Here is a 13,862-nt window from a genome sequence, read left to right as displayed (position 1 = left end):
CTGTAAATCTACCTTTCCAATAAAAAATAAATAAATCTGTAGGGAAAAAAAAAAGGAAGTAAAGTAAATAGTCATCTGGGCTGCACTAAAGCTTGGAGCTTACCACTGGGGTTCTCTCACAGTGCCTTCCAGGGTGGGGAAAAAGTCAAGGTGGGGAGGGGTGAGGGCAGCCTAATGCTTTGGCTTTGGGGCTTCCATAGGCCTGGATTTAAGTTCTGGACTTGCCCTTTAGTGTACCTATGGGACTTGGGAGAATCCACTGTACCTCCCAGAGCTTCATCTGCAGCCAGGACAATAGGAGGCCTTCCTCAGGGCTGAGGACTGAGCCACATGATGCACTGCCAAGGCTGGCAGCTGAGGGAGGGTGCTGGACAGGACCTGACTTGCCTGAGGCAGCCCAGCAAAATGGTGTCAGGGCTTAGCACTCTGACGTTTAGATGAAGAGGAATCCAATGGAAAGGCAGCTGGAGCAGGGGCCTGCCTCATTAGTGGTTTGGGCAACCTGAGCCTGCCTATCTTATTAAAAGAAAAGGCCCAGCATGATAGCCTAGTGGCAAAATCCTCACCTTACATGTGCCAGTGTGTTCATGTCCTGGCTGCTCCACTTCCCATCCAACTCCCTGCTTGTGGCCTGGGAAAGCAGTAGAGGACGGCCCAAAGCCTTGGGACCCTGCACCCATGTGGAAGACCCAGAAGCTCCTGGCTCTGGGCTCTGGCTTAGGATCGGCTCAGCTCCAGCCCTTATGGCCACTTAGGGAATGAACCAACCAAAGGAAGATCTTTCTCTGTCTCTCCTTCTCTCTGTAAATCAGCCTTTCCAATAATAAAAACAGAATAAGCAAACAAAAAACTCTCATTCCCACTCTGCAGAGGTCTTGAGACAGAGCGCATCTGATTGATCTGCAGAAACAGCAAGTCTCAGGAAAAGAAAGCAAACTAAGTAGAGGCAGTTCTTGTGATTTGTTTATTCTTCACGAACACTTGTTGTACAGTACAATTCAGTGAATAAATAGAGGCACACGGCTATGATTTCCACCACAAACTACTGCCGAGGGACAAGCAGTGTGAGGATCAGGACTGGGACGAGTGTGTGGGTCACAGGGTAACAATTGGGCAGGAATCCTATCAGCAGAGAGCCGATCCCAGGCCACATGGCAGAAGAGTCACAGTGAACCAAAGGCAGGGAGCCATGTCCCTTAGTCCACCACAGTCCTAGGATGCAGGTGGTGTGGCTGATGCTGACACACCATCAGCGCACGCCATCCCTGCCTGGGGGATGTCAGGTGACCTGCTTCCCTCTGCCCTTTGCCCTGGTGCAAGCAACAAATACAGGTTGGATAAATGACTAATACGTGTGTCTTTCCTGATGATCCCATCAAGGGTTCCTGGCTGACAGCTAAGAAGAGAGAGGCCCCGTGGGGGAGTATCTGCTGCAGGGGAAGGACAACAGCCTGTCCAGCCAAAGCCAAGGTCACCAGCCCTCTCACCACTCTTCGCAGGGGCACATCTTTCCCTTGTAAAGCCAGAGTGAAGAGGTGATTCTCTGTCACTCGGCCGAAGGTGGGAACAGGCCACAGGTGGTGTGCACTGGGTAATCCTAAGGCGTAGGAATAAGGTAACAAGGGAGTCAAGGTGGCTTTTCCTCTTCCTTGTTCACATGAGGAGGAAGAAATGGCAAGACTGCTGGCCAAGGCGGCAGGGCCCACGAGCCAGCCCCTTCACCATTTCCTGTGACTGAGAGAGCACCTGACCCACAGGGAGGACTGCAGTGCTGGGCTGCTTCTCCACGGTTCTGCTGGTGGCTCTGATCTGCCCCGCTAGTTCACAGAGGCTGCACAGCGAGGCCTTTCGCCTTCCAGTTCCTCGCCAGCTGGTGCCCAGGACCCCGTCAGGCAGTGAGGCTCCTGGCCGACTTGGAGGCACCCTGGGCCCGTTGGATGATGGCTGAACACTTCTCACGCCTCAGCAGCTTGTTATTCTCAAATAGGCCTTCATTGCGTGGCACACCATGGGAGCCATCCGGGAAAGTTAGTAGGCCTTGGAGGAGGACCGAGAGTGCACCGTGTTAAGGTCCCAGAGGTCAGCTTGGGGCGTCCAGGCCAAGGATGGGAAACACTCCCAGCTGTCCTTGGGATGGCTAGCCAGGTGAGTTTTGGCGGGGAGGTGATGGGGCCCCATCACTGTGAGCAATGGGTAGGCAGGGAAAGCGCCACACTACAGAGGTAAGTATATCAATCCTGCTACGTCCGCCTCCCACACACCCCCGCCCCGGGCTGCTATATGGCAACTTACCAAAACCGTCGACTCTACCATTTTTAAATTCCCCCTCAAAGGTCATGTTGTCGTGTCGAATGAAGACTCCGACACCGTTAAACTTGCCCTGGGAAAACTCCCCCTCATACCTGTGGAGACACCAAGATGTCAGCCTTTACTGGGCATGTTCATTGTCTAGGTTCCCTGCTGTCAGCAGCTGCCACCCCCCCCACGTGCTCTTTACTAAGTCTTGGGACAGAGCTATGCCTACTGACCCCAGGGCTCTCCCCAGCCCCACCCACCCCATTCCCAGCCAGCAAAGCAGGGTCAAAGAGTACATGTGGTGTGAAATCCTCATGTCAAGCAAGGAACAGAAGTGGGGGAAGGTCACTCACTCAAGTTTCAGATAGATTCACACATGATCAACAGAAGTGCTGTTCACTTCTTACCTGCCCTGTTCTTATATCAGAGCCTCCCTTATTTAAACCTGAGATAGGAATGGTCTGATACCCACCTTGACCCATCTGAGAAGGTCAGCACCCCGAAGCCGTTAAAAAGCCCATTCTCAAAATGACCCAGGTAGGTGCCACCATCTGCAAACATCAGTTGACCGAAGCCATGCCTGCGGCCTGAGCAAAGACATGGACAGGTGTCAGGTGGGAAAGGAGTAGCCTTCGGGCCCCTTCTCACTCCCCCAGCATCCTTTACCTCCCACTTCCTACCCACAAAGCAAAGAAGAGAGGCTATGGCACTCAGAGCAAATGCCTGCTACCCAAACTGGGCACCAGCAAAGCTTAGCTCCCGAGACCGCTCATCTTAGACAGACCCATCATCTATGGAGCAAAATCCCCCAAGTCTAAAAGGTGAGAGGACACCTGAAATTACCCCCAGCTGAGGCAGGAGCAGGGCTGAGAGGTTGAGATGTATGGGCTGTTTGGACCTTTGGGAAATTTAACCATAGATGGGAGCTCTCTGCTTGTTCTCTCTGCCTTTTAATAAATAATAGCATTTATAGGCGCTTTTCTGTGAGCCAGCCAGTCTTTTAGACACTTTGCATTTATCATCTAATTTAATCCTCATGACACCCTTATGAAGTAGACAGACTACTATTTTGTTCCATTTACCAGATTGGAAAATCAAGGCAAGGAGAAGCTAAATAACTTGTTGGAGATCAGAGCTCTGAGCAGAGCAGAAAGAATGTGAGACGCAGCCGGCAGCCTGCCTCAGCAGCTCCCAATGTTGGCCTTCACACAGGGTGTCTCTGAAGTCTCCCTTAGCTCTGTGAGGATGCTGGACAAGTCTGGCGGCCTCCTTGGCAGCACTAGCTGAGCTTCATTCAGTCGATACAGCTGTGCTTCCCGTGGAAGGGCCCAGAAGACAGCACGCTTCCGGGGGAGCAGTTATGCCCTTCACACACAGGTGAGGGTGCTCCTTTGATGGCTAGAGAGTCCAGGAGAGCAGGCTCTCCAACAGGCCACCTTCAAGGGGACAGCAGGTGTTTGGGAGGCAGGAGAAAAGAGTCCAGATGGAAGGAGACAAGTCTTGCCACGTCTGCACCTGTCGAGGCTCATACATGGACCGGCTTGCAGGGCTCTAATGTGAAAAGGATGAGGCGACAGCAGGAACTGCCCTTCATCTGAGCAGGTCAGGAAGTCCAGCTTCTCAGGGCAGTGCCTCGTTTGTGGGCACTGGACCCTCAAGACTTAAAAGCAGCCAGAATGTATTTCCAACTGAGCATCATTAACTTTCCTCCTGCATAGAGCCAGGCTCCAAAAAATTCCACTAATCCTAGGAACGAAGACTTGCAAAGGCAATGAGCTGTGGGCAACAGGAAACTCAAAGTGATGAATGTCATTTGTTCCTAGTGTTTGCCCTGCTTTTCACAGCTTCCCATTTCTTCTTTAAAGTTCCCTGGAACCAAGTTATTGCACTGAACTCTGTACTCTATAATTTATGGGGACTTAAAATAATTCACTGTACTCTGCTGGGTACATTACCATTTATTTTGAAAAAAAAATCCCAAATAATACCACTAAAGGATGAACGGATGTTACAATACCCTTTCAGATTTAGAAATGGAAAGATGTAACTCAGGTATGGGGGTTGGATAAGCAAGAGTGTTTTCTAACTTCTTTCTTTAACCCTGACATAGAGCAAAGAGAAGACACGCTGAATGAAAGTCCTGGGGCTGGAAATGAGGTCTGCAGAGTTGGCTGGCTGTCCTGGTGCCTTTGCCTTTCAGCTAGATAGCGTTTCTACCAGGTACTGCCCACCAGAGGTCCTTCTCACCCTCCTTCCACTCGCCACGGTATTCCTCCCCACTGGAGTAGGTGAAGGAGCCCTTTGTCAGGGTCATGGTGATGGTTACAGAAGAACGAAAACTGTAGGAAACAAGCAAAGGGTAACAGTATCATACAATGCATTGCCATCATGCCCTCTAAGGCTGCCAGGCTGCCATATCCACACTGACTTGAGAGCTTTAAAAATACCCACCTTGCTAACCACTACCATCACTATCACACCTCCGCCCAACCAACATTATCCTCCTCTTGGCTTTAAAGGTTCCAATTTCCTATGACCTGAAAGTGGAGTATGAATCTATAAAGACTAACTCAATACCTACTATGTGCTTAGTCAACAAAATCTTTAATCTGAATTAACCCAGTGGACTCATCTGTCCTGTCGATGCTGAAACAGCAACCCAGAGAGGTTAGAAGGTGGATTAGTGGCCGAGCTAGAACAAGCAGCCACCTCCCCTGACCATGGCTGGCCCCTTTGCTCCCATGCGGGAACCCCCACTGTCAGGTCAAACTGATTCAAGGAGATCTGGGCGAGCTAGGCAGAAGAGTGTAAAGCTGCTAAGATGGGGGAAAGAGGAAAGTCTCTAAGGGGTTTGTGAACAGGGATGGAATATGATGAAAACAGTGTTTATGAAAAATAAATATAGCAACAGAAAGCAGGCAGGATTGGCTTTGTAGCCAACACCTACAAGGGAAAAAGCTTGCAAGGAAGGCATGATAACTGGATAGACCATAAAAATGAGCACTGTATTTCTGCCTTTATTCATATCATTGCAATGTAACATGGCAAACTCTCCCAGTAAGAAGCAGCATTTGTTTATTCCTGCACTCACTCTCACTGGATCTGGGTTGGCTGAGTGAGGTGCTCTAGCCCTTGGGATACTGGCAAAGGTGTTTTCATTCATTCCTTCATCTTTTCCAAATATAAACAATATAAGGTTTTCTCAAGTGATTATGAAAATACAGAGTCCTAGGCCCAAATCATTCTCCACTGAACCAGATTGTGGTTGGAGCCTGGGAATCTACAGTTTTTTTTTTTTTTAACAAGTACACTATGAGAATACTGCAAGTTTGTGGACTCCCAATCCACTAACTAGAAATACTCTTTGGGAAAAGCTCTCTGGACTATCAGCCATCCTTGACAAATCTCCCAAGATTAATAATGGACTCACAACCTGATCCACAGGCATCTGAGAACCTATTTGACAAGTGCCAAGGGGTCAGACCTAAGGCTTCTTCAATTCTAAGACCCAGTGCCAATGATTCTCTTCTCCAAGTCCCAGAAAAGCTGAACCATGCCCAGTATTAACATGGATGACTCCATTATAGAAAACCAAGATGGAATTACAAAGAGTAGGCTCTGCAGCACAAGAAAGACCTGATAAATGATGTTTTAAATGTTCAACTAAGGCCCCAGTATCCTAATAGCTAAAGTCCTCATGTTGCACACACTGGGATCCCATATGGGTGTTGGTTTGTGTCCCGGTGGCCCTGCTTCCCATCCAGCTCCCTGTTTCTGGTTTGGGAAAACAAAAGAGGATGGCCCAAAGTCTTGGGACCCTGCACTTGCACAGGAGACCCGGGAGAAGCTCCTGGGCCCTTGGCTTTGGATTGGCTCAGCTCCAGTCATGTCTTTCCTCCTCTCTGTATATCTGACTTTCCAATAAAAAATAAATAAATCATTTTTTAAAATGTTCAACTAAAACAAGGACATTAAACTTGTCTTCTCCAAATTGTGGTGGGAGATGGCACTGGGCTGTTTGCATTCTAGCCCACCTGGCACAACCCTCTCTGACCAACTGAGCAGCCCCTAGAGAAGCTATATGAAATGTGCAGCAGGAACCAACAGTTATGGACCACTTCTTATGGATCCTATGTGATAAACACATCCTCTAATTTCATTTCCCAATGACTGTATGAGGCAGGCACCATTTCTACTTCACAGTTGAGGAAACTGAGGTACACAGATGACAAACTAATGAAGATCACCCAGCAGGCCTATGTGATCAGAGCCCTGGCAGCTGTACTCTGGGACTCCTCTTGGTCATATGCAAACTTACATGACCCTAGCCTAATGCTCCTCCCAATGTAACACAGCAGTCGGGCCTGAATTCCAATCTTAGTTCACTATACAGCCACGCACAAGTTCCTTAAGTGTTTGTAAATCTCATCCTTAGAGCTACTACTCGAGCATGTATTTTACAGAGTTGGCAGGTAGATTAAATGAAACAGAGCACATGAAGTCACTGGAACACTGCATGCCTGTATCCACTGTTAGCTTCTTCTCCCTTAAAAAGGGACAACTAAATCACCTCTCGGCCTTTTGGCTAAGATCAAGTGTAGTATCTGTTCTTGTCAGTTTAAAAAGGGACAACTAGGGGTGGGCATTTTGACACACAGTGGTTTAGTCACCACTGGGATCACTGGGATGCCCATATTCCACATCGAAGTGCCTGGCTTGAGTCCTGGTTTTGCTTCTGCCTGGTTTTTTGGGGTTTTTTTTGTAAATTGGAAAGTCAGTTCTACGAGAGGAGAAACAGAGAGAAAGACCTTCCATCTGCAATGGCCAGAGCTGAGCTGATATAAAGCCAGGAGCCAGAAACTTCCCTCAGGTCTCCCATGCAGGTGCAGGGTCCCAAGGCTTTGGGCCATCCTCTGCTGCTCTACATCCTCTACAGACCACAAGCTGGAAGAGATGTGGAGCATCCAGGATATGAGCTGGCACCCATATGGGATCCTAGCACAAGCAAGTCGAGGATTTTAGCCATTAGGCTACCGTGCTGGGACCTAGTTCTGCTTCTGATCTAGCTTCCTGGCAATACTCATCCTGGGAGGCAGCAGATGATGGCTCAAGTATTTGGGTCACTGCTACCCATGTGGGAGACTTGGATGGAGTTCTAGGATCTTGGTTTCGGCTGGCTTAGCCTTGTCCTGGCTATGCAGGTGTTCAGTGAGTGAACCAGTGATGGAAGAACTCTATTTGTCTCTCTGACTTTTAAATAAAATGATAATACAAAAATTTTAAAAAGGAAGACTTCTAAGCTCACATTTATGTACTATAATGAAAACTTCTTTAAAATCTTTGCTTAAGTGCTCGCTTCGGCAGCACATATACTAAAATTGGAACGATACAGAGAAGATTAGCATGGCCCCTGTGCAAGGAAGACACGCAAATTCGTGAAGCATTCCATATTTTTACCTTCAGACCAGAGAAGGTCTCCCCTAGAAGCCGCTGAACTTATCTGAACAATAAGATGCTGGACTCTATGCTAGGTATATGCTTGCAATGAAGGAATCCCAGTTGAACTTCAACTGTGATTATGCAGCAAGGTGGAGGAATCCACCATGGGGGTAGGGTTGTGGGAGGGGTGGGGGGAATCCCAGCGCCTATAAAACTGTATCACATAATATAATGTTATTAACAATAAAAAAATAAATTAAAAAAAACTTTGCTTAAGATAAAAATGTTACCAATGTAATTCAGGTAACATTTTGAAATAGAAAAACAGAAAATTTGACTAGTGAGGTATACATCATGCAGAGAAAAATCAACTTAAAGCTGTCACCCCTTTGTTCTTTAGCCACACCTTAAGGCATTAGCGGCACACTGGTTTTACAATCAGATACCCCCAAAGTCCAGAGATGATCTGCTGTGAAAATCATGTGGTCTGGGCAGCACCAGCGGGACTCAGTCGCATCCTCTAGGCATCTCTCAGACATGAGGACTGATGAATTCTGGGAATTCCTGTTTTCTTACCCAAATACAGAGAAAGTTGTATTTCTAGCCTGTTTAATGGAGGCCTTTTGAGAGATGTTTAAGGGGTCACACCTCTGGGAGTTTCCTGTCTCTTCAGATAGCAGTCAGGACTGCAGGCTGACAGCCCCTCTGAACCTCGGGGGGCTGCTTCCTCAGAGGAGTGAGCACCTACAGTGTTCCCTGTGGTCAGCATCCAATTTCAGGCTCGCAAGGCTCTTATCGCCAGCCCAGCATCAGTGTGTGGCGAGGTTGAGGTCAACATGACTCCAGTGCAAATACAACATTCATGAGGGGAAGAGTGGCAGTTTTCCACCAGAACTGAAGTGGAAAACTCTTTCTGATCCAGACAGGCATTTTGATAGTTACAGACCTTTTTTTTTTAACTCTGCCTAGGTCTAATTAAGTCACAGCTCCAAAAATTGGCTTATAGTGCAAATCACAGCTGTTTTCTCTCTTTAAAATGCATTCATCAGAATCTGACAGTCTGCAAGAACTCTAGTCCTTGGCCTATGATATAATGCCTCTCAACTGCATGAGCAGGAGATGGAATATGGGCCTCGTGTGATAGCCTAGCGGCTAAAGTCCTCACCTTGCACACACCAGGATTCCATATGGGTGTCAGTTCGTGTCCCGGCAGCCCCGCTTCCTGTCCAGTTCCCTGCCTGGGAAAGAGGTCATGACGGCCCAAAGCCTTGGGACCCTGCACCGGCATGGGGGATCTGCACCGGCATGGGGCACCTGGAGGAACCTCCAGGCTTCTGGCTTTAGATCAGTTCAGCCCTGGCCATTGCAGCCACTGGGGAATGAATCAGTGAATGGAAGATCTGTTTTTCCTCTTCTTTGTATATCTGACTTTCCAATTAAAATAAACAAACAAAAAAGCAGTTTGGAATACCAGAGACGCAAACCAGGCTACTCTGATGTATGACGTAGGTCTCCCAGGAGGTGGTTTAATCTCTGACATGATGATTAAACCATTTACTCCTTTTTCTTCTAGGGGAATGACAGCATATTTGCTTCAGCAGTTGCTTGTCAAAATGATGTCTATTCCCCAGACTACAACCAAAAGTACTAATTAAGGGAAACCATATGTACAGTCCATGGGTCTGAGGCCATGGCTGAGAACATTTGGCTAGAATCTGCTACATGTGTCCAAATAAGTGATACTGTCACTGCTTGGAACAATGTCAAGATCTTAATTTATGCCTGTTGTAATTAGCCATGCTAATTAAAAGTCAGCTGCACTGCTGCTGTGCAAAAAAGGAATCTCACTAGTAACCATGGTCATTGAGACAAATCTAGTTAAAGACGGCATTTCCGGTACAGATGAAGACGGAGAGGCTCAATGGTCAATGAAGGATGCAAGTCAATATTTGTATCAGTTATTCAGGTAATTTAAAGAGAACAGATGGCCTGGGGGTAGGCTTTCCATATACCCGTGGAATCTACTCATAAGCAGATGATTCTCATTGGCTTTTACCCTTTCTGCACTCCTGACAGCTGGTTACAAACGATCAGTCCAAACATTTACCTAAAAGAAAATTACCATTTAAAAATATTTTTATGACCTAAAATGTCTTACAACTTCTCAAGTGCTCATACAGCGAGGGCTCAGACAGGCCCACGTTAGGAGCCAGGAACTCCATCTGGGTCTCCCACACGGGTGGTAGGAATCATGTACCTGGGAGCCAGCATCTGCCGCCTTTCAGGTGCATTAGCAAGAAGCTGGATGGGAGCAGCGGAGCCTGGATGCCAAGCAGCACTCAGATATGCCACGTGGGTGTCCCAAGCAGTGACACCAGCCCCCAAATTACTAGTTTTCCCTATAAACCAATACCATTAGTCTGAATCACAGATCATATTCCTGCTACCTTTATTTTATTTTGCCCCAGATATTTCCAAACGGAATTTGGAGACAGTAAGTGAAATTTGTCATTCCATGTCGGAAAGATTTCTAATAAATCAAACTTACTACAGATATCCATGCATTCTTAGTAACCTGTGACACTTGTGAATGGATGGCTCCCCTTTTTTAAGGGCAGCTATGGCTCAGAAACACCTCATCAGAGGGCAAATACCAATCACCAATTGTCAGTGCTTTAAGGTTGACTTGTAACCAAATGAGACTACAGTGGGTCTCCAGGAATTTTGATTCTCCATGCCCTAAAAAAGTCACAGCAGCAAGGAGGTGAACAAAATCTAACTTCAAGAGGGTCTTCATGATACCAGGTCTAACGCAGCAACTTCTCAGATCGCAGAACATGAAGTTTGGGCAAGGCTGCCAGCATGTGACTGGAGAGCTAGGGATATGGGCTTTGTGGCACAAAAGATTCAGTCACGGTGCGGGACACCTGCACCCCGCATCTGAGTGCCTGGGGTCAAGTCTCACTTGTGCTTCTGATCCAGCTTCCTGGTAAGCACTAGATGATGTCCCAAGCACTTGGGTATCTGCCACCCACAGGAGAAACCTCTTGGCTTCCACCTGGCCCAGTCCTGGCTGTGGTAGAAATTCAAACAAAAATTCATTCTTAAGTCAGGAGCCTGGAATGTGATGGAGGCTTCTAATGGCAGGGTCCCAGTCCAAGTATTCCAGCCATCCTCCCTGTTCTCCCAGGAGCTGGATCTGAAGTGGAGCACCCAGGACTTGAACTGGAGTCCACATAGGTTGCTTGTGGAATGTGTAGCCCCCTGTGACACAAGGTCAGTTCCTCTTTTAAGGTATTTTTTTAAATGAATTTGAAATAACGATTTTTATTCTAACCTTCCCTCCTTCCACTTGAAAAGGCAAACAACCATACATAAAGGCCTTATTTAGGAAGACTGTGAGATGGTTGTATAGAAGAAAATGGGGAGAAAAGACAGACAGCAGAAAGGATGTTTGAAAAGATGATGGTGACCACGATGACTTGGGGCCATAAGCTCTGAGGGTCACTGCTGTCAGAATGGTATTCCAAGGGAAATGAGAATGACTAGGCCGGGGTCTAACAGGGGAGCGTGATTTCTATCGGTGCTAGAGTAACGCAGGGACAACACCCACCAACTTCCAAGCGTGGACCTGTGGGCCGTGTCTCCACCATTGTGTGACAGGCACGTGGCTGGTTCCCACTGAAGAACCCCCGGCTGCCCGCACACTCTAGCCTTCCAGCCCCACCGCGTCCCTCCACCAGAACGTGACAAGACGCGGGCCCGGCCACACACAGGGAAACCCAGGCTACCAGCGCATTCCAGCCCAGCCGCTTCCCTCCATGCGTGGCTGCTCTCCCACCCGCAGGGTCTTGGCACACCCAGGTCTGCCAGCCATACCCTCCCAACGCTGCTCCTCAACCCGAGGGACTTGGCTCTCCCAGGCCTCGACCCCGAATCCGAGACCCACCCGCCTCCGCCCCCGCCGCTGCTGCCCTCAGGGGAGCGCTCCAAGGATGGAATCGCCGTCCTCAATCGCGGTCCCGTCTCCGACTCAATCACTTAAAGTTACCCCATGGGCCCGGCATCCTCCCACCTGCCAACCTGAGCTCGGTCTTTCAGGACAATCACGCCCAGAGACGCGGCTCCATCCACCCGGACCGCGGCGCTCAGTCAGTTTCACCAGTACCTGCCCCACTTGACGCTGACATTCCGGGCAGCCCCACCGAGCACAATCCCCGCGGCCCATTGGCTGTTGCCTGGACAACCAGGAGCAACGCCACTCCCCATTGGCTCAGTCCGCCCTTGCGCCATCTTTGTGCGGGTCTGAGTGCTTTGAAGAGCCCAGCTGAATCTGAGAGAGGGGTGGAGTCGAGCGGTGATCCCGCCTCGGCCACGCAGGTCCAGCGGAGTATTCGGTCTCGTCCAACCCAGAGATAACCTGGCTGAGGTGTTGACCTTAAGCGTCCCCAAAACCCACACCGAAAGCCTCCGAGAGCGCTAGCTCTCATGCCTGCGGCCGTAAATGGCCCCGAGGTGGAGTTGGAGGACAACACTAAATCTGGCTTTAGACGCGCAGCTTTGGTCATTTGTGAAGCGCAGGGCAGGACAGCTGCTTCACTGCGGTGATCTGTGTTGTCCTTGTCATTAGTCGACCCTTTGTGTTGAAGTACCGCTCCAATATTGGAGTCCATCTTCCCACAAGCTTTCTCCCGGCAAAACCCATCTGTTTATTAACTCAACAGCACAAATGTTGATTTTTTAAATTATTTTGATCAGAAATGCAGATTCACAGAGAAGAGAGAAAGATGACACTCTTTTCAAAAGGGCAAATTAAGCTTGAGGGAGTAGATAATGGAAGTTCTGAAGGGTTTCCATAGAGAAAAAGCCACAGAATTCTACAGAGAACCATAAATCTGGGAACATCTCTTGGCTATGATTTGTAGCTCTAGATGAAAGATTTCAGAGACCATGTCTATGGCCATGCCTGATGGGGCCGAAGTGGAAGACATCATCGAATTATCAAGTCCAGGTAGGAGAAGACAAGCATTCCTTGTAACTGAAAGGAGTAACCGAAAACCCTGGTTAGTTGTTTGGCTAGAATAATTCATTTACTTAGTCAGAAAACTTTAAGACATTCCCATTCATACAGCTAAACAATAGCCTTTTAAACTCAATACTTCTAGTTAGCTGCAGCAGCAATTTGACCCAAGGAAGTAGGATTATGAAACATTCTTGACTGTGGTGACCTTTGCTGAAAACTATCTCAGGTCTGGTTACTTTCAGCATTACCAACATTAACAATAGTCTCAACATCACTAAAAAGCTCCTATTTCTGGAGTGTTCTTTATGTATCAAAAACACTATGCTAAGTGCATACTTGTATTGATGCCTATTTTTAAAGATTTATTTATTTATATTGGAAAGTGAGATAAACAGAGAGAAGACATAAAGAGGAAAAATTTCTTTTCACTGATTCACTCCCCTAAGAGGCCACAAAAGCCAGACATGCACCAACCTGAAGCCCAGAGCCTCAAGCCCGCAGCCTCATCTGGGTCTCCTATGCAGGTGCAGGTGCAGGATCCCAAGGCAACTCAAGCTCAGAGCCTCACCTGGGTCTCCTACACAGGTGCAGGTGCAGGATCCCAAGGCTTTGGGCCTTCCTCAGCTGCTTTCCCACCAGGCCACAAGCAGGGAGCTGGATGGGAAAGCGGGACTGCCAGGATCAGAACCAGCGCCCATATGGGATCCTGGTGTGTACAAGGCAAGGACTTTAGCTGCTAGGATACCACTGGGCCCTTGATGCCTATTTAATCAAGTGGGGCCTAGATGATTATTTCCATTTTATCTATGAGGAAACTGGGGTTTAAAGAAGTTAAGTAATTTGGAATTCTAATTCAGATATCCTTGCTACTGACCTGTCATTCCATACCTTAGAAAGTTGTGTGGGCATACATTGTCACCTGAACGGTAGCCCATGAGGTATTTTGCACCCTACGGGCTGGGGCTGTATCTCTTCTGTTATCTGCGTCCCATATCAGATGTGCCTGGATGGAGTCTTGGCTACTCTGCTAGATTCAGGCACAGCAGGAGGCAGCAGGTGAGGCACAGATACCTGAGTCTTGGTGGGATTGAATTCTAGAGCTCCT

General features: G+C 48.2%; 1 protein-coding gene and 2 non-coding genes across 3 annotated transcripts; 2 read left to right on the top strand and 1 right to left on the bottom strand.

Annotated features, from left to right (window-relative positions):
• Positions 1-948: 948 nt before the first annotated feature.
• Positions 949-11,911, bottom strand: MORN4 (MORN repeat containing 4). The gene is made up of 5 exons (XM_040991825.1): positions 11,818-11,911; positions 4,543-4,634; positions 2,768-2,882; positions 2,293-2,402; positions 949-2,037 (listed from the first exon to the last, which is right to left on the bottom strand). Exons 2-5 carry the CDS (start codon positions 4,607-4,609, stop codon positions 1,889-1,891), a joined length of 441 nt encoding a protein of 146 aa, XP_040847759.1. The 5' UTR covers positions 4,610-4,634; positions 11,818-11,911; the 3' UTR covers positions 949-1,888.
• On the top strand, positions 6,861-7,053 carry LOC121164395. Its single transcript, XR_005885073.1, has one exon. It is a non-coding gene; the product is annotated as a U2 spliceosomal RNA (small nuclear RNA).
• Positions 7,644-7,750, top strand: LOC121164399. The gene has a single exon (XR_005885074.1). It is a non-coding gene; the product is annotated as a U6 spliceosomal RNA (small nuclear RNA).
• Positions 11,912-13,862: the final 1,951 nt, after the last annotated feature.

The sequence above is a fragment of the Ochotona curzoniae genome, unplaced genomic scaffold (genome assembly GCF_017591425.1).
Source record: "Ochotona curzoniae isolate NIBS_2020 unplaced genomic scaffold, NIBS_Ocur_1.0 contig_66, whole genome shotgun sequence".
NCBI lineage: Eukaryota > Metazoa > Chordata > Mammalia > Lagomorpha > Ochotonidae > Ochotona > Ochotona curzoniae.
This window is presented reverse-complemented; position numbering and strand designations above follow the sequence as displayed.